This window comes from Ruditapes philippinarum, unplaced genomic scaffold, assembly GCF_026571515.1.
Source record: "Ruditapes philippinarum isolate M1 unplaced genomic scaffold, ASM2657151v2 ctg635_1_1_1_1, whole genome shotgun sequence".
Classification (NCBI taxonomy): Eukaryota; Metazoa; Mollusca; class Bivalvia; order Venerida; family Veneridae; genus Ruditapes; species Ruditapes philippinarum.
In genome coordinates, this window is record NW_026852468.1 from 514,848 (window position 1) to 542,746 (window position 27,899).

At 32.6% G+C, this 27,899-nt stretch overlaps 1 protein-coding gene and 10 non-coding genes across 11 annotated transcripts; 4 read left to right on the top strand and 7 right to left on the bottom strand.

Moving 5' to 3' along the window:
• LOC132713911 (leucine-rich repeat-containing protein 74A-like) lies at positions 1-27,820 on the bottom strand. The gene is made up of 14 exons (XM_060696621.1): positions 27,648-27,820; positions 25,844-25,935; positions 24,915-25,087; positions 23,290-23,397; positions 22,471-22,564; positions 21,621-21,670; positions 20,436-20,517; positions 19,897-19,982; positions 19,410-19,604; positions 19,034-19,126; positions 5,048-5,171; positions 4,102-4,268; positions 3,394-3,485; positions 1-156 (listed from the first exon to the last, which is right to left on the bottom strand). Exons 1-14 carry the CDS (start codon positions 27,767-27,769, stop codon positions 144-146), a joined length of 1,491 nt encoding a protein of 496 aa, XP_060552604.1. The 5' UTR covers positions 27,770-27,820; the 3' UTR covers positions 1-143.
• Trnan-guu (transfer RNA asparagine (anticodon GUU)) lies at positions 6,185-6,258 on the top strand. Its single transcript has one exon. It is a non-coding gene; the product is annotated as a tRNA-Asn (tRNA).
• Trnak-cuu (transfer RNA lysine (anticodon CUU)) lies at positions 6,567-6,639 on the bottom strand. The gene has a single exon. It is a non-coding gene; the product is annotated as a tRNA-Lys (tRNA).
• On the top strand, positions 7,614-7,687 carry Trnan-guu (transfer RNA asparagine (anticodon GUU)). The gene has a single exon. It is a non-coding gene; the product is annotated as a tRNA-Asn (tRNA).
• On the bottom strand, positions 7,991-8,061 carry Trnak-cuu (transfer RNA lysine (anticodon CUU)). Its single transcript has one exon. It is a non-coding gene; the product is annotated as a tRNA-Lys (tRNA).
• Positions 9,068-9,140, bottom strand: Trnak-cuu (transfer RNA lysine (anticodon CUU)). The gene has a single exon. It is a non-coding gene; the product is annotated as a tRNA-Lys (tRNA).
• On the bottom strand, positions 10,370-10,442 carry Trnak-cuu (transfer RNA lysine (anticodon CUU)). Its single transcript has one exon. It is a non-coding gene; the product is annotated as a tRNA-Lys (tRNA).
• Trnan-guu (transfer RNA asparagine (anticodon GUU)) lies at positions 11,214-11,287 on the top strand. Its single transcript has one exon. It is a non-coding gene; the product is annotated as a tRNA-Asn (tRNA).
• Trnak-cuu (transfer RNA lysine (anticodon CUU)) lies at positions 11,599-11,671 on the bottom strand. The gene has a single exon. It is a non-coding gene; the product is annotated as a tRNA-Lys (tRNA).
• Positions 16,325-16,398, top strand: Trnan-guu (transfer RNA asparagine (anticodon GUU)). The gene has a single exon. It is a non-coding gene; the product is annotated as a tRNA-Asn (tRNA).
• On the bottom strand, positions 16,708-16,780 carry Trnak-cuu (transfer RNA lysine (anticodon CUU)). The gene has a single exon. It is a non-coding gene; the product is annotated as a tRNA-Lys (tRNA).
• Positions 27,821-27,899: the final 79 nt, after the last annotated feature.

The following is a 27,899-nucleotide window of genomic DNA, read 5'->3' on the forward strand; positions in this document are numbered from 1 at the left end:
AATTCTTTGATGGCAGTTACAATTACAATTTCTGAGATATTTAAAACTTTTTATTCCAAAATATGATGAATTTATTATGTTCATGTCTTTACATCATATTTCTATCATTCAAAGAAAATCATCAACTTGTCACTGCCACTTTGTCATTTCAATGATCTGTAAATAGAAAGGAATAAAATAATGAATTAAGCAGAATCTCCCTGTTTCATTGATATTGATATAACTTTTAATTATGTTATAGTAAAGGATATAAAGTATATTGAAAATATCTAGATTTTGATATTATACAATTTTTGACTAGTGAGCTATTTAATATGATGTGATTTTCACCGACAGATGACATTTTGACCGAGAGGATAGGATTTAGTTTATGTGTTACATGTTTTTTTTAATGTTACAATTGCTTGGTGAACTTTTTATTTATGAACTACTTTATTATTTATGGACTACTTTATTATTTATGGACTACTTTATAATTTATGGATTACTTTATCATTTATAGACTAGAGTGTTATTTATGGACTAGAGTGTTATTGGTGACTAATAGATATCAGATATCTGTTGTATGTATTATATGTATTTAGATATAAGTTTTTTATCACATGGCACTGCTTGTTTACATTGGATTATAGTGCTCATACATTCCTTTTTAATGCACATGTTTAATATAAAATATCACAATGCCATTGTGCTGTGTACATATACATAGGGTTATTTTGGCATTTTCGTTTGTTCAATATGTTGTTTTAGTCTCATATTTATTTCAAATGTATTGGACCAATGTAATAGAATTTTACTCTTATTTGATTTTTACTGTGTGGATTGATTTTTGTGAAATGTTCACAATGCATACATTGTAGTGTTATTCAGTTTGAAAGAATATTTGTTGCTGATTAAAAACTGACACTTTATTGTTGTTAATTTTTTTTACAATTTATGCAATGCATTGTACATGTACTGAAATTTTAACTTACATGTTTGACATATGGAACTTTGAATATAACTTTCAAGATTTGTGTACCAATTTGCTCTGGACTTCTTACTTAAGTTCAAAATTGCAGATCATTCCCTCACTCAGTTTTTTTTCAGAGTAATCACTTGAATTGTGTAAAATTACCAAAAAAGAAAAATATGTGACTGCTTTTAACACAAATTGAGCTAAAAATGTGCGCTTAAAATTTTTTTTCAATTTAGTTCAGACAATGTTTCTTTTTTGTCTTTTGCAAAGTTTTCCATTTTTAATTGCCCAATTTGATAGATGCAAGTATTTCAATTTTTTTAAAAGACATTTGGACCTCAAAAGAGCACCTTTAACAATTAAAATGCAGTATATATACATGTACAAGTAAATGTATATACATATTAATAGACTGACCTTTCATATGTTACCTTAAGATCCATTTGTTATGTTAATATATTAAACACAATATTTTCAGATAAACAAAAAGACTTGAAATTAGTGAATACATGTTTGGTATCAGAAATCAAAAAACTTAAATAAGTTGTTAAAAAAGCTTTTTGAGATGTTCAATTTGGTCAATAAATATACAAATATGTATTAGTTTTATTAATATCTTATAAAAAGTTTTAAATTTGATAATTCTATTTTCTTTTTTCTATAAAAATTCATTTTATGGCTTTAAAAATTTATTTTTCAAAATAAATACGTTGAATATGTTTCCTTTTTGTAAGTCTAGTTCAAAATGTAAGTTTCAAAATCTTTTCTGCCTCTTTGAGTTTTTGATTAGTGAAAACTTTTCCCCCATTATACTTTTATTATAGAGTTTGGTAATATGATAATGATTATACATGTATTGAAATATATGTGGTATTTGTTCACATATGTTATATAGAGTCTTTTAACTTACATTGATGAAGTTGGAACTTAGTTATAATGGATATTCATTTCATTGTTACTAACATTTTGCTATTAAATATTGAAATTAGTCAGACATGCTGTCTCGTATGACAGCTTTTGGTTTATTGTGTCGCCTGAAAAGGCAACATGTAGGGGTTACTTTTGTCGGGGGCGTCAGCATAGATGTCAGCGGCGGCATTGTCAGTGTCCCCTGTAGATTGTCCGGTGCATGAGTCAGTCATTATAAGTTGGATTGACTGGTACTCTGCACTTCTTATTTTTTGAGTTATTGCCCTTTGTTAATTTTCATATTTTATTTTTGTTCGGGCCATTTACTATAAAAACTGTGGACATGAATGTTCATAGGATGATAGATATCATTGAGATGAAGTGAACTGCACAAAAACTGGTACTTTGTACTCCAGGGTATTTGAGTTATTGCCCTTTGTTTATTTTCTAACTTTATTTTGTCCCAGCCATTCCACCTAAACCATAAAAGCTATGGACTTGAAACTTCATAGATCTCATTGAAAAGAAGCGCAGTGCACAAGAATAGGTACTCTGTACTTCATTATTTTAGAGTAATTGCCCTTTGTTAATTATAAAACTTTATTTTTGTTCCTTTTTTAATTTTCTTACTAAATAGGCTTTGTCCAGAGCATAAATTGGTCACTATAAGTTTGATTGACTCCAAATTTAGTATATAAGCTTTTTTCATTGACCTGAAGTGCAGTGCTTAAGAATCCATCCCAGAGTACTCCATTTGATCTGTCAGTGTAAAACTTTTCTGTGGTATTTTTATTTTTGATAATATAACAGTTTTATTAATCCTGATGTAACATTGTTACAATCAGTTCAAATGGAAAGGTACATGTACATTGTAAGAGCAAGGTTTCAGAAGAAAATGCCGAAGTGACAGCTATATTGTTCACAAGGCGACACATCCGACTCGCAGAGTTCTAGTATATTATGTTCAATAATGTTAGTACATTGTTTAACATTAAATTTTGTGTTCTGAAATATATACAATGTACATTGTAATATGATTTTACGTGGGCATTTATGTGTTCTGATATACATTGTAATAATAGATTCATATGGGCATTAAATTGTGTGTTCTGACTTGCAATTTTGAAGTAATAAGCTATTTTACATGGGTAATTGTGTGTAGAAATAATCAATTTTAAATCAGCGTTTAATTTAGGTGTGCACTTTAGATTAACATTATATTTACATGTGCATTTAATTGTGTTTTCATATACATTTACGCTGTAATGATAGAAATTTTATGGACATTTGATTATATGTTTTGACTAAGAAAGAAAAGTGCTAGTTTATAAGATTTCTTTAACATTCCTGTTTCATTTTACCTCTTCGTGGTTATTTATTTACATGTTTAACAGGTGTTTTATCAAGTCCTTAGAAAATTTTGATATTACCAACTATAAAAGTTAGACATTGGTTTAATTGACACGTTGGCATACTGTATAAAACATATAATGAAATAAATGGTTGTGATTTGTAAACTAACTTACGTGTAGTCTATTTTTCCATCGGCTGTCTTGTAGTCTGTAAGCATGTTGTCGAGTAACTCTGTATCTGTAGTTGTCAGTTCTATTCCAGCATCCTATTGTAAAAAGTTCTTATTAGTTTAGTTTAAACTTTAATTGTAAAGTTTTAACTGCTGGAACCACAACGTCCTTATAATTAGCATTTGTTACTCATGTATAGAGCCAGGTCAGTCTGTATGTCCGTATATTTTGACCAGGCTCTTTACTGCTGGTAGCTCTATACTCGTACTTAAACATTGAATGAACTGTTAAAACTTAAAACAGACATATCCTTTTATACAGAAACATCAAGATCTAGTTTAAATCTAATTTCACATTCGACATTTATTAAAGATTGACATGTATTATGTCCCAGAAACGGTTTTCTTTTATTCCTGAAAAGCATTTTGTTTTAGGAGTTTTAAGAAGTTTATACAGTAATTCTGATTTTATAAATTGTGAAAAATATCACAATGATGTGAATATAGGTCGGATCGACAATATATGTATTAAAAAATAAAACAACATTGATTGGATTTTACACAAAGGCTTATCTAAGGGACAAGAAGTCCCCTAGCAACTTTATTTTCGTTTCATCAGATGTTAAGAATCTGTGTCAGTTTTCGTCAGTAAATGTATTGAATAATATTCTGGGTTTTTCTTACAAAAAATAATAAAAGGCTTTTAACTTACGACAAATCCTGAAAGGAAATCCGCCCTTGAAAGTTTTTTCTCCTTCCCTTTATCACACGTAACCATCGTATCATAGAGAGGTATATTGTTTGTGTCACAGTATACTTTTATAATCCCCATTATATTGTCCGGGGTCACTTCACTCATTGCTGTTCCTAGAAATTTGGCTGTAAATGTAAGAATAGCACACAAAACGTTAAAATAGGGAAAACAGAATTCATAAAAAACGCCTCAAACGACAAAATTGATAATGCTGCTGGCTCGGTTTGATTGAGCCTGTTTATGACGGTACTGAAAAATGCTAAGAAAAGTCCGCGCCCCCTAGCACCGGCTTAAGAAGCATTCAACATGAAACATGAACTGTTAAAATTTAGAATTTCGGAACATCCATAGATGTGAACAGAAAAGTACATTTAGTTTTATTTTGAAAATAGACATTATTTATCAACCCCGTATATGACAAAGAAAAACTAATTTGTAAAAGGTTTTAACCTTTAGAGTGAGATAAAGTTAGGCCTGACTTGTCATGGAACATTCAAGGTGTACTTGAAAACACTAACTTTTTAACTGTTAAATAATAGTTTGACTGATTAATCCCATTTAATTTAAAAGAGTTTTGGTTAATTTCTCCCTTCACAATCAAAGTACATTATATTTTGCTGTAAGTATTAACGATATTATGATTCAAATTATTACAGGCATTTGTGCAAATGATTCTCAAGAAAAACAAGTTCATTTAAATGAAGTCAGGTTAAATCTGTATGTCATATTACTGTTGATATTAACTTTCTATTTGAAGATATTGCCAAATAAAAGAAATACGAATAAACACAAACACTACATCTGATATTCTTAAATAAAACAAATGACATGCTAAGATGATTATTCTTATAATTGTAATATAATTGGACATTTAGTAAGAATGATAATATAAACACGTATTTACTTTGTTTCTTTGGTTTTGGAACTATTACGTAGTCACTCATCACAGAGCCATGTTCTATTTGTATGTCGCGGGACTGTTGCAGCTCTTCTTTCATGGTCCTCAGTTCTTTGTCTATTTCAATACCCTTTAAATAAAAATATTAAATATTGTATAATACTTTAGTAAAGGCTATGTCTCAAAGGCTGTATGTTACAAGTATAAATAAGACCTCATTACAACTATGGCAATGAAACCTATGTTTTCTAACCGTCTCTGAGGCGAACCCGGTGTTTTCGGCAGTTAAGAAAGTGGGTGTTTCAAGTCCACCAACTTTCAGTAAAATTGTTAACATGCTAATGTTTAAAATTTCCATTTTCATAAATGAAGTGGACTTTTGTTTTTATTTAAAACCTTATCACTCTAACATATTTTGTTACATGCCAACGTGAAATGATTATCATTGAAAGGTGACTATGCTTTTCAGCATGTTTGTGCACAAAATGCAAAAGATACTGACTCAATGAGATATATTTCAAGAGGTAAAGTTTAGTTTCTAGAGTTCAGAAATAAATTGATTTTAACTGTTACATGTATATTAAAGTCAGTTCTCGCTCATTTTATGATGACAAGTCATGTTAACTTAAATGTTGATATAATGGACGAGAAAATATATATTTCTCTAGCTATTGATTCAAAGAATGAATTTCAAAATTACTATCAAGATGCTGATGGTCATTATTGAACTTAGTCAATGTAAATGTATACAGTTTCTGTCTATCAGAATTTGACTGTTCTAATAAAAACGCCCAACGTGGGGCTCGAAGTTTGCATACCACCTCAGATATTTTTATATTCTATTTACATCTGGCTTTGAAACAAGTTAATATTTTATACCCTTCTTTGAGAGCATAAATGGACTCTCTTCAAGATCTATAACTGTAACATGGTTTAAAGAAAAAATTTGCCCTTTTGTTAACTTAGAAAATTTTACATTATCAAGGCTTTTTTACTGTCAAGCACTAAGAATAGTCGAGCGTTGCTGTCCTACCGACAGCTCTTGTTTAAAAAGGTATCTTTTAACTCATCATGATATACGGAAGTTCTGCAGTCCTTTGAACACATATCAATTAAACCAATGTCACATTGTGCTTGTATCTCGTCTGTGTGGCGCAATCGGTTAGCGCGTTCGGCTGTTAACCGAAAGGTTGGTGGTTCAAGCCCACCCAGGGACGATTTTTTCTCTTTTATTCTTCGTAAAATTCTACATGATAAAATACAAATTTTCTATTTCAAAAATCAGCATGTTGAAATATAAACAAGTCAAGTTTAAAAATAAACGATGATTGTATCCCAATCGATTAGAGTCTTTGACATTTAGTCGGTTGCCATTTTTCTAGCCCACCGTAGGATCTTTTATCTTTGTGATATGGCTGCCTTTCTCCTAATTAAATGGCTAATACGACGCAAACACTTGAAGAAAAACACACCTCAATATGTGTAAAAGAATTAGGCAAAGATATACTTTGTAAAAAAGTAAAGACGCCCAACGTGGGGCTCGAACCCACGACCCCGAGATTAAGAGTCTCGTGCTCTACCGACTGAGCTAGCCGGGCTTAATACACTTTCTAAATCGGACAATGGCCTGCGCTTCAAGCATGCCTGAGCTATACTTTTTAGCTCGACTATTCGATAAGAATAAGTAGAGCTATTGTAGTCACCCTAACGTCGGCGTCGGTGTAGCCGTAACCACTTTTGTTAAAGTTTTTGTAATACCTCAAATATTTTCAAAGTCCATTGACATATGGCTTTGAAACTTTGCACACTTGTTGACCAACATCACCCTAACCTGTAGACTGGAGGAGGTAATTGTATCAAGCATTTTGACAGAATTATGCGCCTTTTTCGACTTAGAATTTTCGTTAAAGTTTTTGTAATACCTCAAATATTTTCAAAGTCCATTAACATATGGCTTTGAAACTTTGCACACTTGTTCACCATTATGACCCCAACATGTAGACAGAAGGAGGTAACTGTATCAAGCAATTTGACAGAAATATGCCCCTTATTCGACTTAGAATTAAGATTTAAGTTTGCATACCACCTCAGATAATTTCATATTCTATTGGCATATGGCTTTGAAACTTTGCACACTTGTTCACCAACATGACCCTAACCTGTAGACAGGAGAAGGTAACTGTATCAAGCATTTTGACAGAATTATGCCCCTTGTTCGACTTAGAATTTACATTAAAGTTTGTATACCACCTCAGATATTTTTATATTCTATTGACATCTGGCTTTGAAACAAGTTGAAATTTTATACCCTTCTTTGAGAGCATTATTGGACTCTCTTCAAGGCCTATAATTGTAACATGGGTTTAAAGAAAAAAATTGCCCTTTTGTTAACTTAGAAAATTTTACATTATCAAGGCTTTTTTACTGTCAAGCACTAAGAATAGTCGAGCGTTGTTGCCCTATGACAGCTCTTGTTTAAAAAGGTATCTTTTAGCTAATCATGATATACGGAAGTTCTGCAGTCCTTTGAACACATATCAATTAAACCAATGTCACATTGTGCTTGTATCTCGTCTCTGTGGCGCAATCGGTTAGCGCGTTCGGCTGTTAACCGAAAGGTTGGTGGTTCAAGCCCACCCAGGGACGATTTTTTCTCTTTTATTCTTCGTAAAATTCTACATGATAAGATACAAATTTTCTATTTAAAAAATCAGCATGTTGAAATATAAACAAGTCAAGTTTAGAAATAAACGATGATTGTATCTCAATCGATTAGAGTTTTTGACATTTAGTCGGTTGCCATTTTTTCTAGCCCACCGTTGGATCTTTTATCTTTGTGATATGGCTGCCTTTCTCCTAATTAAATGGCTAATACGACGCAAACTGAAAAACACACCTCAATATGTGTAAAAGAATTAGGCAAAGATATACTTTGTAAAAAAGTAAAGACGCCCAACGTGGGGCTCGAACCCACGACCCCGAGATTAAGAGTCTCGTGCCCTCCGACTGAGCTAGCGGGCTTAATACACTTTCCTTAATCGGACAATGGCCTGCGCTTCAAGGGATGCCCGAGCAATTTTAGCTCGACATTCGATAAGAAAGTAGGCTATTTAGCACCTAACGTGGCGTCGGTGTAGGGCCTAAACCACTTTTTTTAAAGTTTTTGTAAATACCTCAAATATTTTCAAAGTCCATTAAACATAGGCTTTAAAATTTTTCCCAAACTTTTTACCATCTCCCCCCAACCCTGTAACAGGGGGAGGAATTTATAAAGCATTTGACAAATTACCCCCTTTTTCGATTTAAATTTTTTTTTAATTTTTTTAAAAACCCTCAAATATTTTAAACCATTCATTGGCTTTGAAAATTTTGCAAAATTTTTACCTCTGACCCCAAATTGCCCCGGGGGAAAATGTAACATGGTTTTAAAAAAAAAATTTGCCCTTTTGTTAATTTTTGAAAATTTTAACATTATCAAAGGCTTTTTTACTGTCAAGCACTAAGAATAGTCGAGCGTTGCTGTCCTACCGACAGCTCTTGTTTAAAAAGGTATCTTTTAACTCATCATGATATACGGAAGTTCTGCAGTCCTTTGAACACATATCAATTAAAAACCAATGTCACATTGTGCTTGTATCTCGTCTCTTGTGGCGCAATCGGTTAGCGCGTTCGGCTGTTAACCGCAAAAGGTTGGTGGTTCAAGCCCACCAGGGACGGTTTTTTTCTCTTTCATTCTTCGTAAAATTCTACATGATAAAATACAAATTTTCTATTTCAATAATCAGCATGTTGAAATATAAACAAGTCAAGATTCAATATAAACGATGATTGTATTTCAATCGATTAGAGTTTTTTGACATTTAGTCAGTTGTCATTTTTCTAGCCCACCGTAGGATCTTGTATCTTTGTGATATGGCTGCCTTTCTCCTAATTAAATGGCTAATACGACGCAAAAACTTGAAGAAAAACACACCTCAATATGTGTAAAAGAATTAGGCAAAGATATACTTTGTAAAAAAGTAAAGACGCCCAACGTGGGGCTCGAACCCACGACCCCGAGATTAAGAGTCTCGTGCTCTACCGACTGAGCTAGCCGGGCTTAATACACTTTCTAAATCAGACAATGGCCTGCGCTTCAAGCATGCCTGAGCCATACTTTTTTAGCGTCGGCGTCGGTGTAGGCGTAACCACATTTGTTAAAGTTTTTGTAATACCTCAAATATTTTCAAAGTCCATTAACATATGAGCCGCGTCATGACAAAACCAACATAATGGGTTTGCGAACAGCATGGATCCAGACCAACGCGGCTCATATGGCTTTGAAACTTTGCACACTTCTTTACCATCATGACCCCAACCTGTAGACAGGAGGAGGTAACTGTATCAAGCATTTTGACAAAATTTTGCCCCTTTTTCGACTTAGAATTTTCGTTTAAGTTTTTTTAATACCTCAAATATTTTCAAAATCCATTAACATATGGCTTTGAAACTTTGCACACTTGTTCACCATCATGACCCCAACATGTAGACAGCAGGATGTAACTGTATCAGCATTTTGACAAAATTATGCCCCTTTTTCGACTTAGAATTTACATTTATTTTTGCATACCACCTCAGATATTTTTATATTCTATTGGCATCTGGCTTTGAAACAAGTTGAAATTTTATACCCTTCTTTGAGAGCATAATTGGACTCTCTTCAAGGCCTATAACTGTAACATGGTTTAAAGAAAAATTTTGCCCTTTTGTTAACTTTGAAAATTTATCATTATCAAGGTTTTTTACTGTGCAAAGCACTAAGAATAGTCGAGCGTTGGCTGTCATCCGAAGCTCTTGTTAAAAAAGGTATCTTTTAACTCATCATGATATAAGCGGAAGTCTGCAGTCCTTGAAACAGCATATCAATTAAACCAATGTCAGCATTGTGCTTGTATCTCGTCTTGTGGGCGCGCAATGCGGTTAGCGCGTTGGCTGTTACCGAAAGGTTGGTGGTTTAAAGCCCACCCAAGGAGATTTTTTCTCTTTTATCTTCGTAAAATTTATCATGGATAAAATACAAATTTTCTATTTTCAAAAATCAGCAATGTTGAAAATAAAACAAGTAAAGATTAAATATAAACGATGATTGTATTTCAATCGATTAGAGTTTTTGACATTAGTCGGTTTGTCATTTTTTCTAGGGGCCACGCGTAGGATCTTGTATGCTTTGTGATATGGCTGCCTTTCTCCTAATTAAATGGATAATACGACGCAAAAACTTGAAGAAAAAACACACCTCAATATGTGTAAAAGAATTAGGCAAAGATATACTTTGTAAAAAAGTAAAGACGCCCAACGTGGGGCTCGAACCCACGACCCCGAGATTAAGAGTCTCGTGCTCTACCGACTGAGCTAGCCGGGCTTAATACACTTTCTAAATCGGACAATGGCCTGCGCTTCAAGCATGCCTGAGCCATACTTTTTAGCGTCGGCGTCATTGTAGGCGTAACCACTTATGTTAAAGTTTTTGTAATACCTCAAATATTTTCAAAGTCCATTAACATATGGCTTTGAAACTTTGCATACTTGTTTACCACCATGACCCCAACCTGTAGACAGGAGGGAGGTAACTTGTATTTCAGCATTTGACAAAATTTGCCCCCTTTTTCGCTTAAATTTTCGTTTAAGTTTTTTTAATACTCAAATATTTTCAAAATCATTAACAGATGGTTTGAAACTTTGCACACTTGTTCACGAATCATGACCCCAACATGTAGACAGGAGGAGGTAACTGTAATCAGCATTGTTTGACAGAATATGCCTCTTATTCGACTTCGAAATTTACATTATTTTTGCCATACCACCTCAGATATTTTTAAATTATTCTATTGGCATCTTGGGCTTTTTGAAAACAAAGTTGAATTTATACCCTTCTTTGAGAGATAATTGGAACTCTCTTCAAGGCTATAACTGTAACATGGTTTAAAGATGAAAATTTTGCCCTTGTGTTATCTTTGAAAATTTTACATTATCAAGGCTTTTTTACTGTCAAGCACTAAGAATAGTCGAGCGTTGCTGTCCTACCGACAGCTCTTGTTTAAAAGGTATCTTTTAACTCATCATGATATACGGAAGTTCTGCAGTCCTTTGAACACATATCAATTAAACCAATGTCACATTGTGCTTGTATCTCGTCTCTGTGGCGCAATCGGTTAGCGCGTTCGGCTGTTAACCGAAAGGTTGGTTGTTCAAGCCCACCCAGGGACGATTTTTTCTCTTTTATTCTTCGTAAAATTCTACATGATAAAAATACAAATTTTCTATTTAAAAAAATCAGCATGTTGAAATATAAACAAGTCAAGATTAAATATAAACGATGATTGTATTTCAATTGATTAGAGTTTTTGACATTTAGTCGGTTGTCATTTTTTCTAGCCCACCGTAGGATCTTGTATCTTTGTGATATGGCTGCCTTTCTCCTAATTAAATGGCTAATACGACGCAAAAACTTGAAGAAAAACACACCTCAATATGTGTAAAAGAATTAGGCAAAGATATACTTTGTAAAAAAGTAAAGACGCCCAACGTGGGGCTCGAACCCACGACCCCGAGATTAAGAGTCTCGTGCTCTACCGACTGAGCTAGCCGGGCTTAATACACTTTCTAAATCAGACAATGGCCTGCGCTTCAAGCATGCCTGAGCCATACTTTTTAGCGTCGGCGTCGGTGTAGGCGTAACCACTTATGTTAAAGTTTTTGTAATACCTCAAATATTTTCAAAGTCCATTAACATATGGCTTTGAAACTTTGCATACTTGTTTACCATCATGACCCCAACCTGTAGACAGGAGGAGGTAACTGTATCAAGCATTTTGACAAAATTATGCCCCTTTTTCGACTTAAAATTTTCGTTTAAGTTTTTTTAATACCTCAAATATTTTCAAAATCCATTAACATATGGCTTTGAAACTTTGCACACTTGTTCACCATCATGACCCCAATAGTGGAGCGGGAAATAAGGTCTCTCCTGTCAAAATAGTGCAAATTGTGATACAAGCATGAAACTTTCAGGAAATCATCTTTAGACTATAGAGATTCCAAAAGTGAAGTGGGCCCAAAAATATCTCTGCTCATACAAGATGGCCGCCATTTTCAAAATGGCCGCCATATAAATTTGACATACATATTAGTTCATTCAGTGAATTTTTTGTACTGACCTGAAACTTACACCAAAGCATGTATAAAGTTTCTCCTTTACAAAAATTCAAATCGTGAACAAAATCAGCGTTCATACCTCTTCAGAATTCAAGATGGCGTCCAATATGGCCGCCGATTTTATGCAAAACTGATATATCTCTTTTGTCATATAATTTGTATCACAAATTATGCATATTTCGATAAAAAGTGTATAAACATATAAAAAATTATCAAATTTTATGTAAACCACAATGTTAGTCAAGCTTTTTAAGTTCTTCATCCAAAAAGTATCGTTAAAATATTAAAGAAAAAGTGCCAATATCTGCATATTTCTCTAACATGGTTTTCTAATAGGTCTTTGTACAAAACTTAAAAGTTACTTAGTTTCTAATAGTGTTTTTGATATTTAATTAACACTATGTGTTTATTGTTAAGATATAATCTGTAGATTTTATATTTTGTCAAAGTGGGTGGGGTAAATATATCTGATAATTGAAAAACATATACAACGAAGTTTGTAAGTTAATTTTATTTCTTTGCTTTTTGTTAAACTTTCTATGAATTCTTAGGAAAATATTTACTGTTAAAAATATTTGTTTTTTTAAGGAATTATTGTCTTCATTCAGGCCTAGAGCTAAAATGCACATACATTCATGTTTGTACGGTCAGTTGTAAAATTTGTTTGCAAGATATGACTTGTTTCAATATTTTTAATATTATCAGTTAATTGTGACGACAGTAGACTGAATATACATTAATAAAACATGCGTTAAATATTGTCTTAATTACGAATACAATTAAATCCTTAACAGTTTCTTTACGAAAAGATAAAAATCGCTTTAAAGTCAACACAATGAGAAAAATGAAGTTTGCATTAGATATCAAAGTCTTACTGAAGGCTTGTTACAGTACGATTCAAAGTTATATCTACTTTCATGTCACTGTAATTAGGTATAATTGAATTAGCCCTGTTTATATAATAACATATCTAGACATGGTATTTTCAAAAGATACAAAGTAAAATTAAGACTGATACATCATATGATCTATGTGTAGTGAAATAAGTATATCAATAGTATCGCTTGACCCACATATATTTGCTGATGATTTGAAATATAAACTAAATGTCTGTCAAAGATTATTCAAATTTCATGTTACCCATTAAACAATCCTTGACCACTGAAGGAAAATTGCCATAACGCTTTAAAACAGAAGTAAGATAAGATCATGTTAGGAGTATCAATTTTTTCACCACATACAGTTATTATTTATGAACTATTTGTGAAGGTTCGCTTCAAAGGAAACATGCCCAATATCTAGGTACTCATAGGAACTGTTTCACACAAGAAGACTCATATAATTATATTTCTATATGAGTCCATATGAACTTAGTGATTTGGTCCTATGCCAATAATTCATAATTTTTATTGAGTATCACAGAGTGAATTTTCATAATAATTTTTCTGCTCTGGGAACTTTAGTTTTGGAGAAGATTTTTAAGACAGTTTTAAGTCTATGCAAACATTAGTAACATACCAGGGAGCCATTTTAGACTGCAGGAGCATGATTAAAAGGCCTGTCAATGGCTGCCATGAGGGGCACTTAGTTTTGAAAGACTTATATAGGAAATCACATGTAAGTCCTCTTTAGGAGAACTACAATGCCTTGAACTTAGATATTCAACATTCCAGTAACATTGTCAAGTAGAGAAGACCTCTTTAAAAGTTACATAAAACTCTCTGTTCGTCACTTAGTGTACATAGATTTTACATAGTAAAATGTTTAAAAAGTCTTCTCAAAAAGCAGAATGCACAGAGCATAGATACTAAGCGTATACCATCATCTTGTGTCATGAATCTTGCTCATAGAGCCACCCGGGTATATAGACTTGTGTAGGAAAACACAATAAGAGAACTTCTAGTGTTAAACTAAATGCATAAAAATTGTATGATGTCCTGCAGTTAAAATGGTTTTGAAATGGATATCACTTATTTTACACAGACTTTTGTAATAAATTTGTATTCTCTAAAACTACAGTAACCGAATAAATTATGTATCATCATAACCTTGTAATACTCTACAAATATTTTAAAAAATCATGGACAAGATGGTCAAAATTGATCGTGCACCAGAGGTCACTAAGTTTATATGGACTCATATAGGAATATTAATGCTTATTTAAGTCCTCTCGTGAGAAACAATTCTGAGAAACTTGATATTAGGCTGTTTCTTTTAAAGCATCCTTACAATATTTCACAAATCATATATATGTTATGACAAAATTGATACACCCAAAAACCTACGTTTATAAAGAATTGTGACCTTTCCCCAACAATGGTGTGTGATTTAGGGTCATCATTGCCCTGTTATTGAAATAAAAAATCGATATAATTAATTTATGAATTACAATTATTTTATTTTAAATCATCAAAAACTGTATGTAGGTCAGGTGATATCATTGATATATCTGTTTCACAACACATAGAATGAGATGATGTGATAGTAGCCTTTTTTATATATGCAAAAATTATTATCTTATTGAGTTAGCTTTAAATAAAGCCATTTTCATATTTTCAATATGAAATTGTGAAGGAGTTAATAATATGCGTCAATGGACAACCTTATTCATGTGCATGTTTGCTCTTTAAAGCATGTTTGTTGGCTTATTGTCTTCTTATATATCTTTACAATTAACAATTAATAAACAATATCATGATATTGAAACAAGTAATATCACGCAACCAAATTTAATAACTGAGTGTATACTAATTAATGTATGTGCATTTATTGATATTTTAGCTCACCTACTTGACCCAAAGAAAGACATATATTTTATAGCTTCCTACACAATCAAACTAAAATGAATTCTGTATAAACCAAAGAAAGACAAAAATACATTCGTCCAATAAAGAATACTTTTTAATAGGGAACATTTGCATAATAATTAAGAGAAAAAGCGAAGAAAAAACTTACGGTCAGTGTAAATTTTGTTGGTTTTCTATTGTAATTATAGGATAAATTTACCCCACCCACTTTGACAAAATATAAAACCTACAGTTTTTATGGTTCTCTCATATGTTAACAACAAACCCTATTTTGAATTGAATTACAAATAAGAAATAAAGTTGTTTTTTTTTAATTTTGCATATAGAGTTAGAAAACCAAATTAAGAGAAATATGCAAAAAATGAGATTTTTTTCTTGATATCTTTAAAGATATTTTAGACATAAACTTAAAAAACTTTATTTTCATTATGATTAACATATGATTTGATAATTTTTGATATGTTTTAACACTTTTTTTATCGAAATAAACATAATTTGTGCTACAAATTATACTATAGAAATTATATAACAGTTTTGCGTAAAATCGGCGGCCATATTGGACGCCATCTTGGATTGAGAAGAGGTACGAACGCGGAAGTTTGTAAAATTAAAATTTTTGTAAAGGAGACACTTTATACATGCTTCGGTGTAAGTTTCAGGTCTTTACAAAAATTTTGACTGAATGAGTTATTTATGTGCGTCAAATTTAAATGGCGGCCATTTTGAAAATGGCGGCCATCTTGAATGAGCAGAGATATTTTTGGGCCCACTTCACTTTTGAAAACCATGTGGTCTAAAGATGATTTCCTGAAAGTTTCATGCTTGTATCACCATTTGCACTATTTTCTCAATTTCCCGCCCCACTACAACATGTAGACAGGAGGAGGTAACTGTATCAGTATTTTGACAGAATTATGCCCCTTATTCGACTTAGAATTTACATTTATTTTTGCATACCACCTCAGATATTTTTATATTCTATTGGCATCTGGCTTTGAAACAAGTTGAAATTTTATACCCTTCTTTGAGAGCATAATTGGACTCTCTTCAAGGCCTATAACTGTAACATGGTTTAAAGAAAAATTTTGCCCTTTTGTTAACTTTGAAAATTTTACATTATCAAGGCTTTTTTACTGTCAAGCACTAAGAATAGTCGAGCGTTGCTGTCCTACCGACAGCTCTTGTTTAAAAAGGTATCTTTTAACTCATCATGATATACGGAAGTTCTGCAGTCCTTTGAACACATATCAATTAAACCAATGTCACATTGTGCTTGTATCTCGTCTCTGTGGCGCAATCGGTTAGCGCGTTCGGCTGTTAACCGAAAGGTTGGTGGTTCAAGCCCACCCAGGGACGATTTTTTCTCTTTTATTCTTCGTAAAATTCTACATGATAAAATACAAATTTTCTATTTCAAAAATCAGCATGTTGAAATATAAACAAGTCAAGATTAAATATAAACGATGATTGTATTTCAATCGATTAGAGTTTTTGACATTTAGTCGGTTGTCATTTTTTCTAGCCCACCGTAGGATCTTGTATCTTTGTGATATGGCTGCCTTTCTCCTAATTAAATGGCTAATACGACGCAAAAACTTGAAGAAAAACACACCTCAATATGTGTAAAAGAATTAGGCAAAGATATACTTTGTAAAAAAGTAAAGACGCCCAACGTGGGGCTCGAACCCACGACCCCGAGATTAAGAGTCTCGTGCTCTACCGACTGAGCTAGCCGGTCTTAATACACTTTCTAAATCGGACAATGGCCTGTGCTTCCAGAAAACCTTTTTTCAAATTTATAATTTTGACTGGTCATTTTGCAAACATTAACGTCTACATGTAGTAAGACCGCATAGACTAACTGATATTTTATTGATATATTGAATCCAACACCTTATATATCAGTTTAGATAAGCTTCGACTCATTTTAATCATTGAGGTTTAAGGATGCAATCTGATACACGAATTGTTTTAGAATGTCGGGATATTGATTATTCCTGATATCAATAATGTTTATGTATTTATGCATGCATTCATGAACAAGACTAACAAAATATTTACTGCTTATACCAATACAATACTTTAATCACAAGTAAACCATGTTATGTCGCCAATGTAAGGGACTGCTGAAAGAAGCTTTAGAGTTTAAGAATCAAACGTAGTTAATTTAGCTCTCTATACTAGCTGAGCAAGGCGGGGTTCAACAAACATTAAAGCATATTTATGTCGTAATTGTCTTATTATAAATACACTATTTATGTCAAGGTTAAATGTAAACGATAATAAATTATTGTTTTCTTGGTATAATCGGTAAGCTCGTACGGCTGTTAACGGAAAGGCTGATGGTTCAAGAAAAACCAGGAGCACCTTTATAAAAATGAGAAATGGCTGTCTTGCTCCTTGCGATTTTAAGAAATCAGCAAAAAATACCAGTTTCCGGCAATTAATATTCTCATTGGTCAATAACGCATAAGGAAGCTGAACCATGCATATCTTGACAAATGTACTGATGAAACATTTGCAGAGTAAACATATATAAACATGAAACTTATTTCTTACCAGAATTTGACAGAGATATAACAAAAACACCCGACGTTGGATTGGGACCCACAACACCGAGATAAAGAGGCTCGTGCTCTTCCAACTGAGCCAGCCGGGCTACGTACACCTTGTAATAATAAATCAGAGGTTCGGGTGCATGATTGTGAAGTCATTTTAAACATAACTGCATTATAAAAACAAAGTCATTTAACTCAATCAAAGCACAGAAGGCACTGAATTTGTTTGGGTCTCAGAATGTCAGAAAGGTGAAGGTTGTGAGATTATAAACCAATTTGTTTTTGTATAGTGCCACCAATGCTTTCCAGCGTTTTAATTGTAGTAAATTGGCTATAAGAGAAATTGCAACACTGATATTCAATTCAATGTTTATTTGACTTAAACAATTTGAAAAAAAAATGAGTTGTCTTAACTGGGATTTGAACTCCAGACCTCTCGCTTCCTAAGCTAATAGGGTCTTTATAAACGACATATATGTCACTCGGTTAGCGCGTTTGCCTGTTAACCAAAAGGTTGGTGGTTTAATCCCATTAAAGGACGTTTTATATCTTTGAGCTGTTTGTAAAGTTGTTGACGTGATGAAATGAGAAATATTAGCATGTTATGTTGACTTTTTATTTTAATCCATTAAATTTGGCATGTCAGTGCCACATATCAAATGCCGCAACGCTATGTCATATTACAGTCTAATAACATGTAAGTCAGCTTCATAAAAACAATGGTCCTCGCATATTTATTGTAAGAAATGCTTTGTCTTATTTTTGTCTGTGAGGGGTAAGCACACCATCTGATACACGTATTGATTTGAGATATATTGATACATGTATAACAACATTTATGCATTTATGTATGCATTATTGAATAGGAATAACAACATAAATACTGGAGAGAACCGTCATTTTACCAACATTTTATTATTCACAAAATAAACCATATGTTGCTATTCAATGGACAGCTACAAAAACTATAGAAATTCAGAATCTAATTCTGTATACCTTGCTGTTTACACTGGCTGAGCAAGTAGAGCTTTGAAAAACAAAGTCCTTTACGCGGATCTCAAATAATACTTGAGAAAAACATCATTTTAACAATACTTTATTCACAAAGTAAACAATGTTATGTTATCAGATATGGGTCGGGTAAAACAATATTCAGTTCTGAACAATAAGATGTCAATACAAGCAAAGCAAGCCATTATTTCAGCAAACAATAAAACAAAAACAATGCGCATATTTTAGTTAAAATTGTAACACGGTTAAGCCCAGATATATGAAATAATTAGACTAGACACACACTTTAATGTGTCCTGTTAACTGAAACGTAAGTCTTGCTATACCTGCCACAATAGTATTATAGAAAACGTTACCCAAATTTTGAATGTTTTTAGGACCAAATTGTATCATTCTTAAATACTCTTATAGTCATTACTTACTGTGAGATCCAACAGTGTGACGCAGCTGTTGTCATGGGAGACTGCCTTCACCAATATCTTCATACCATCCAGTCCTAATGGGTTATGACCGATCTGTCAACGGAATAATAATATAAACTATTAAATAACTTCTTGAAATCTAAATATCTTTAATAACCTAGATTGTTGCTATTCTCTCTATCAATCTTTTGGAATGGCGGAATAACGCTTGCAGAAAGCCCTTGTTGATTTAAATTAATAACAGGTTTTCTTATATCATTTAAAAAAAATGGAAATACACACAATATTCTTATACAATGCATTGTCACCCTCATTATTGTAAATATCAATCATCAAAAAGAAAGAACCTATAATACATGTATGTAGGATAACATACCTTGAGAATTTTTAGAACATCATTCGTCTCTAAAGATTTGCCAATTACTGTAGCACCGACAGCCGCTATCCTGTTATTGCTGACGTCAATCGACGTTATTGTTCCCGACAGTTTTATAATGTCAGCCACTCCGAATGCTCCTTCATTACCGAGTCCATTCATGGAAAGGTTGACAACGCTTAACCTACAGTTCGACTAGAATAAGGAAAGAGTTATCTCTACTCGATTATTACGGTAAGCAATGTTCTTTTTAATCTATTTACATGTATTTCAGTTAAAACATATGAATACACGTAGGCATGCGTGTTTTATGTAAATAGTTGGTTTAATTTGAAAAGAAAGAACATTTAAGCTTGTCAGTTAATTTAAAGCCATTATTTTAAAGTTAAGCTACAAAGAGTCTTATTTAAGTGAAAGCAAAATTATCAAATTTTAGTATGGTGTCTTGCAATGTTGTTGTTGTTAAAATTTCTAAAAAAATATTTACAGCAATTGCACTTGTAAGACTTGCAGCACTTTTCAGTCTAAAATTATTCCAGCTAAAATCGATATGTTCTATCGCCTCGTTTTCAGCTAAAGATAAAAATATAAGTCATTATACATTACAAGCGGTGTCCTACTGGTGCCTACATAAACATTATCCTGAATCTTGAGTTTGGCATAACTGAAGTTATGATAATGTTTCTTACATGTTTTCCTTACTATTGCTGGTTGTTTCACAAAATGATATAACAGTAATTACTGTAGAAAATAAATAATGTCTTCATAATATAAGTCTTACAGTCATAATGACTGTTGATATCAATTTGTTTAAAGGTCATCTCTAAAATTAAATCACTGCGCATCAATCCTTTTTATAAGTAAACGTGAAAGAAAAGTAACCGCAAAAGGCGTTTACCTTATTTAGTAATACTGAATACCATTTATATATAAAAATAATGCAAGGAAATCATTATAGAATTGTACAAGTGTACAGCATATCAATGCGCTCAATTTTATTGAAGGTATGAACATATCTTTACTTACATATAGCACCGGCAAGTACTGTACTTGATGTCTGCCCAAAATTATTACGACTTAGATTTAATGTCTTTAACCTGTTGTTTTCCTAAAATTTACGTAATAAATAGATAGAGAAAAATATGCGACATGAAACAATGCATAACAAAAGAAACGAATATATAACATTTAAAAAATCTGAAAAAAAGTGTGATCCCTCAGAAGTATTCATGACAACAAAGTAACATGAAAACATCAGGCTCGTTTTGATTTAGTTTGTACATGAGGGGCAATGAAAAAGTGCAACATCCCTCACGCCCTATAGCACCGCCTTAAGCGTTAGTCAATTTTCAACACTTACAGTGCTGGAATGAGTGATTCCGAAGGACCAGAAAAAATATAATTACACTATTTGAATGACGCCTGTGTTATTTTGTTGTTTGTTTGTTTGTTTTCTTGTCATATTACATGCACATTATATCATATGTATGGCAATGAACATATTGTATGTTTATGCTGAATAAACTCTTGAAACTTGAAACTTGTGTATGAATGTGATTGTCGTTATAATTATTCATTATTTGCATTATAAACTTCCCAAAAACCTTTATCTTTGTTCCGTTTTGACCACTAGTATATATGGTCATTGAAGTACTACGCATTTTGGTAATATATGTTCAACCCTATATATCACAGTTCTAAGCAACTGCGATGTTGTTAAAAGGCAATGCCTCCGTTGGCAATATAATCAATTTAATGAATGATGACAACAAAAGCGCTGAAGATGATGTTTAAGACGATGTTTATGACGATGTTTATGAGGGCATTGATAACGACGGCGATGCGGATACACGTAGCGCTGGTATTGGTATTGGTTATTCCAAAAGTAAATATATGTGATGACAATCTTTCTAAAAAATACTATTTGTAACTGTATCAATATGTGAGCCGTGTCATGACAAAACCAACATAGTGCGTTTGCGACCAGCATGGATCCAGACCAGCCTGCGCATCCGCGCAGTCTGATCAGGATCCATGCTGTTCGCTATCAGTTTCTCTACTTGTTATAGGATTTGTAAGCGAACAGCATGGATCCTGATCAGACTGCGCGGATGAGCAGGCTGGTCTGGATCCATGCTGGTCGCAAACACATTATGTTGGTTTTGTCGTGACGCGGCTCATGTAATATCTAAACAACAAACAGTTACTCACATAAATGGCTCCTGCAATATACTCAGCGTCCTTGTCAGAGAAATCATTCGCTGAAACATAAATCAAAATATGAAAGGGATGTCTGTCTTTTGTATCATGCAACCTGGCGTCAGGATTGAGCGTGTGTGGACTAACGGCCACTGCGCGGACTTTATACTCTCCAGTGATTTTTATGTTCTGAAGCTGACCATGTAACAATAATTTATTCATTTATTGACAATTTACCTCTTTTTCCTTTCATGTTGATTTAAATAATGATATATCGTTCGGTCTTTTTTTTCAAAAATAGCTCTTTTACAGGTTGACAATTAACACCACCTGTGTTGAGAGGGGAAAAACAGACGTTCAGTACAGAGATCATCAACCATCCCTCTTTCACACCATAAACATCCTGAACTAGTCAATGATATATAATCAAGATAGCCTGACTGTCATGAAAATCATATAATATAGTAAATAGTATGATGCATGTATTTCAAGGAAATCAACTTCGAGAAAAATGTACTAAAGTTTTAATTAATATAAAAAATATTTACTATTCAAGTAAGATTTACTTGTTATATGCAAAGAATGGTTGATTTCTACAGTGTGACTAACACAGTAATGGCTATTTTTGCATATTTTGACCTTTATTTTGATAATTTACGTGGATTGAAAGTGCCTTTTGCAAAATGTAAATTACTTTCTTTGTTCACTTGACAATATTTAATTTTTTATTACATTTTCAATATTTTTTTATGAAAATTACCATGAATTCGGAGGCATGCTGCTTTAAAATTGTTTTAGAACAAAATTAAGTTTCGATGTCTTACAGTATACTGGACTCTATATTAAAACAAACTACTATTACCAGATAAGTCTATACTTTGAAGAGTGACGTTTGTCTGTAGTACCCTACATATTGCCTCACATCCTCGACTTCCAAGTTTGTTGTTAGACAGATTCTGAAAACACGGAAAATAGCACCGTTAAATATGACATAAAATTCTATAACATATCATTTCGTGTTTCTTCTTTTTTTCTTCATCATTTGCTCTTTAATAATCTGTGAACTTTGTGCTGTCATTCAGCATTATAATCCTTTTTGTGGACTACGAGCTATGCTCAAGTCGAAAAAAATAAAATTGTGTATGGTGCTCCGTAAGGACCAGCGCCTTTTCTATGAGTACGATGGTGCCAGTACGATGTCGAAGCACGACATTACGATGGTGATAGTCAGTCGTACTGTCGTACCGCCGTACCTTATACAACACCTTAATTTTATGTCATTATTTTATTGTATGCTTTTGAAATAAGTTTTGTTTAATCTATCATATCACAAAATGAATATATAACTGAGTATAAGAAAATCTCAGATTGTATAATTACACTATCAGTAATAGGAACAGTCAATTGCATTTATATAGAATAGGTAAAACATTATAAAGATATCTTCTAGTTATAGAAAAATTCATTGATGAAGTAAAACGTAAGTGTTTATGATGACATTTGAAATGCAAGAATCGACAAAATTCTATTTTCTTTCCATTTTGGGACTGAGGAAGTCTACTAAAGATTCCATAAGCCAAGCCTGAAGTCTATGAGCAATTGAGAGTTCTACCCAACAACATGTTAAATTCTTACCGTTATGTACTCTTATATACATGTATAAATATAGATTATAAAGTACCAGATCAGTGATGTAACAGTTTTCATTGATCATTGCCGCCACATACTCCCCACCTTCCTCTTCCATCCAGTTATCTTCTAAATCAAGTGATAGTATATATGTGTTTCTCTAAAAATATAAAATAAAAGATCAATTAACAATGTGTTGTTGTTTTTGTTTGTTGTTGTTGTTTTTTTTGTTGTTTTTTTTTTTTGGGGGGGGGGGAGAAATAAAAAGTCATAAACTTTTCACTGTGTTTCCATGAACATGAAAACTAAAATGATCAATTAATAACATAACAGCGAATCAAGACTTGTTTTGCCTCTATTTTCAGTAATATTACATTTAATATAATTCTAGTATAAATTACTGAGCAAGGAGTCATACAGTAATTCAAATATAAATCTAAACTTTGTGTTTGTAATGCAATTTAAAGACTTCTCATTCATCACAAGTACAAAAACATTTTGTTCCATCGGATATTGCGAATTGCTAGAACTGCTTTTCCCCAAATGATAAAATAGTAAAGAAAAACAACAGACTTTATTTCTTTACATGTGTATAGCATTTTTTTAAAATAACATCCATTATAATTACTTTTAACACATCTTACCATAAATTTAGAAGATTTCAGATTTTTCGATTTTAAAAAAAAGTAGCTATTTCAAATTGACCAGATGCTTGGCTATCATGTACAGTATATATGAAAAGTGAATGTATCTTTTCCTAATTTATAACATTGTGCATGTGATTATCTGTAGCGAGAACAATGATAATTTCTCATAACGTATTTGTTTCAAGTTATATATCACACGTTATAAAAATGACAATTTTCAAACGAATCATGGTTGCGGACTGTGGTTTAATTGGTTAGTGATAGATTGTCAACGGAAGATCAAAAGTTTCATCCATTATATATAGACAGAAAAAAATAACAGAAAGTACTATATATATTGTATATATTGCTGTTAACATACCTTGATAATAATGTATTTCACAGACAAATGGTTAACAGGTAGATCTACATCAACGTAACGTAACGCTTGAAAATTTATCTGACGTATTGTTAGCTTTCATGTGTCTTGACAACGAAGTATAATTTAGAAAAAAAAATAAGACAAAAAAAGGGAAACAACGATGAATTTTAGTGTTTTCTGTGGTAACGAAAAAGTCATGAAATTCTCATTTTTGGACGTTAACGTTTCATACGTTAAATTTTACGTTGATGATTACGGTAACAAATAACGTGAGAACAATTGTATATCCATTGTTGTTAAAGTCTTTAATGTGCTAATTAATTTGTTGAATGTTCTTAAATACGCAAAACAGAGACATACACCGAGATTGTTTTCTCTTTTTTTGTTCTTTTTTGTTGTTTTATTTTTATTACCTCTATGTAGTATTTTTTGTCAAAGGGAGGACTTCCCTAAGATATACACCAGAGATCCTTTTCTGTCAAAATTTCATCTCATGTTGATCCAAATGGTTTGAAATTCTTATCCAATGCGAACAATATTAACTTAAGTCAATTACGTCTATGGTTTTATTCTTTACTGATTAGAACTGTTGATACAACAGTTGCGGACATGGTCCAAATTTGTTCTGTAAATGGTCAGATTAATCTATAAATAAACTCGTTTTCTTACCATAAGAGGGTATGACAATGCTTTCATCCCTTGAGATGCCAGGCCATGGTGGGCAAGGGAGAGGTGTGTGTCAGTCATGTGTCTGAGAAAGTAGGACACAGGAATTAGTCCCAATTTCTTACACACGCTAAGATACGTAGCTCTCCCTGTGACATCAAATTCTTCTTTTTCATCTGAATATGATCAATATAAATCATTAAGTTACACACATGTTTAATATCATCATAAATATATAGTCAGTGTTTAAATTTACTTGTAGAAAATCATATCGGAATTTTGAATATTCATGTTGAAATATACTCAGTAATGTGAAGAAGTACAGATAACTTTCAGAGAGTGTACCAATTTGACCCGTGTTTCATTTTGTTCCTCCTATATTTAGCAGAATAATATTATTTATCAACATTAAAGATTTTCTGTAAAAACAGTTTATCATTCATAAAGAGAAACATGTATTATTAGCTATATAAAATTATATACTAGTATTAAAAACACAGTAATATGCATGACGGTTACAACCATGGACAATATTTAATTAGTGCAATATCATCCACGCCCCCTAGCACCGGCTTGAGCGGCACTCAATTCTCAACACTTAAAAGTGTTGGAATCAATGATCCCGAAACGAAGGACCAGATAAGTATAACAACACTGAGGTAAAGTACGGGGTAATTTGATATTGTAATATATCTACAGTAGAGTTGTAGTCTATATTTAAATAAAATTGATGTGAAAGCCATTATGTATGTATATATACAATGTATGTTTTAGCATAAGAGTCCTTTATTTTGGAGTCTATATGTACAGATAAGTAAAGTATGAATAGAAAAGAAAAGATCTACATATATATCTATCTGTTGTTTCACTGAAATAAACAAGAGTTTGTTGGGAAGTTACTTACAGTAGGTCTACATTATATAGAACGTTACCCGTAAATTCAAGGTCAGTTTCGACATCATCCTCCTCTTCTTTGTCCTTCTTGTCTTTCAATCTCGACTTTGCAAAGGACGCCAATAGTTCACTTAGAATATCAAACAAAAGCAAGTACAAATTAAAAGAGCAAGTTTCAATTAGATCTAGTATGTGAGAATGTCAAATATAAGGAATGCTGTTTTGGAAAATACAAAACAGATAATTTGTTATAAGAGCTCTAATAGAATCTAATGATAATAATATTAATAAAATAATATTTCTTGTAAACAATTTTAACAGATACAGTAACACTGTACTGTATAGTAGGATGGTTCCCTATGGTACCACTGTTCTTACCCGCGGGAGTAAGTAGTTATACTACTGGTCGGAGACCATCAACAGGACACTTTTGGAACATTTTTCCGTACAGATTTCATAATTTTTAACCTAGAGCCAAAAAAATTTGACACAGTTGAGCTAGGTTCTTCTCCTAACTAACAAACTAGTTTGTTTATTTCTGTTTTTATTGACAATTATATCTGAGGCTCGACAAGGAGGGTATCAAAATTACCTAAATTGTCTTTAAACTACAGTAGGCCTACCATGTGTCCGACAGATATGTACATGACGTGATTTAATTCAGATAAAAGCTTGGGTGTTTTGATTTTTGATTTTTAACATGATATGCAATATGTCAGCAGCAAATGCTGAAGTGTTGGATATTCTATTATTCACTTTGCACATGATTATAGCTTGTATATGAGGTCAGGCATTGCTGTTTTGACCCCCAAATCTCAATGTCAACATTTTTGAAATAGACATTTAAATATTACCATTTACGGAGATTGAAATAAATTTATTTACTTTATTTTAAAATAAACATGCACTTATTGTTGATAAAAAAGTGACTGACAACCACTGAACAAAGAAAATACTAAATTAAGCATTTTCGGGGCCGTCCGGGTTTGGTGGTTGTCCGGTTTTGGTGGTCCCCAACCAGTAGACTACGTATCCCGGTGTAACCTAAATTCGGCGATATAAGATCAAATGTCAATGGCATTTTCAATTAACTACAGTAATCTATAATTATACTTGATATAATTTTACTGCAACTGTTTTAAAGTTACTTAAAATTGATTTCTTACATTGTAATCGTTCAGCGGTTGCCAAATATAAACAAATATGGCTGATGCGATCTGAAAACGTCACCTAAATTCGGCGATTCTGGTTGGTTGCAGTAATTTTGGCGGGATTGTGACGTAGTATGTTGACCTAGATCGGCAGTAAAAATAGTAAGATAACAGACAGCGACTGTCAAATTATTTTAAGCAACAATATCAATCAAAAAGAGGAAAGTATAGATAAACTTGAAATTGCATCAGGTGAAACACACAATTTTCTCCATGTCATATACAATTTTTAATGTTTACCAGTCGTATCTCAATCTTTAGCGCAGAAAATCACTGAGTTGTAAAAATAGACCGCGAGACATAAACATGATTGACCTTCACCTCTGAAATCTCGCGTAAATGACGAAAAACAAAACATCGCCGAATTTAGGAGAACGCCGAATTTGGGTCACGGTAGGTCAATACATTTTATCCAAATATAGATCTTATACTGTCGTGATGAATGAACGAAAGAAAATAGATCTACTCCTGCAAGTTTGTCAAGTTTGTTAGGTAATATCTCAACGTTCAATCCACAAAACCCGGTTTCATCAAATTCATGACAAACTTACCAGCAATTGCATACTTCTCTGCAAGTGTCAGAGAAGTAGACTACCTCGATCTATCTAGAGAAGCTCAAAGTAACAATTACCCGCTATTTTTTGGATCAATTAAGGTACTGGAAGTGTCTTCCGATGTTTCTTCAAGTTCTTCTTCTTCCTCGTTTTCTTCTTGTATAGAGTCTTCGATAATTGGACACATAACATCGGTCATTTTGATGAAAGCGGTGCAATGGCGTCAGTATTATATTCGATGACGTCAAAAATGACGTCATATACTAACATGACGTCACAAATGTGCACGGTATTAGTTGCGTATCGCCGATGTATACACAAAAGAAATT

Bases quoted from the DNA above. Each gene is read 5' to 3' on its own strand.
- LOC132713911 (XM_060696621.1), bottom strand. From the start codon at position 27,769: ATGACCGATGTTATGTGTCCAATTATCGAAGACTCTATACAAGAAGAA. The intron at 19,983-20,435 runs GTAAGTAAAGAT...TTTTATCTTTAG, and splicing joins AGTACTTGCCGGTGCTATAT to CTGAAAACGAGGCGATAGAA. The intron at 19,605-19,896 runs GTAAATATTTTT...TCCTTATTCTAG, and splicing joins GTCTTACAAGTGCAATTGCT to TCGAACTGTAGGTTAAGCGT.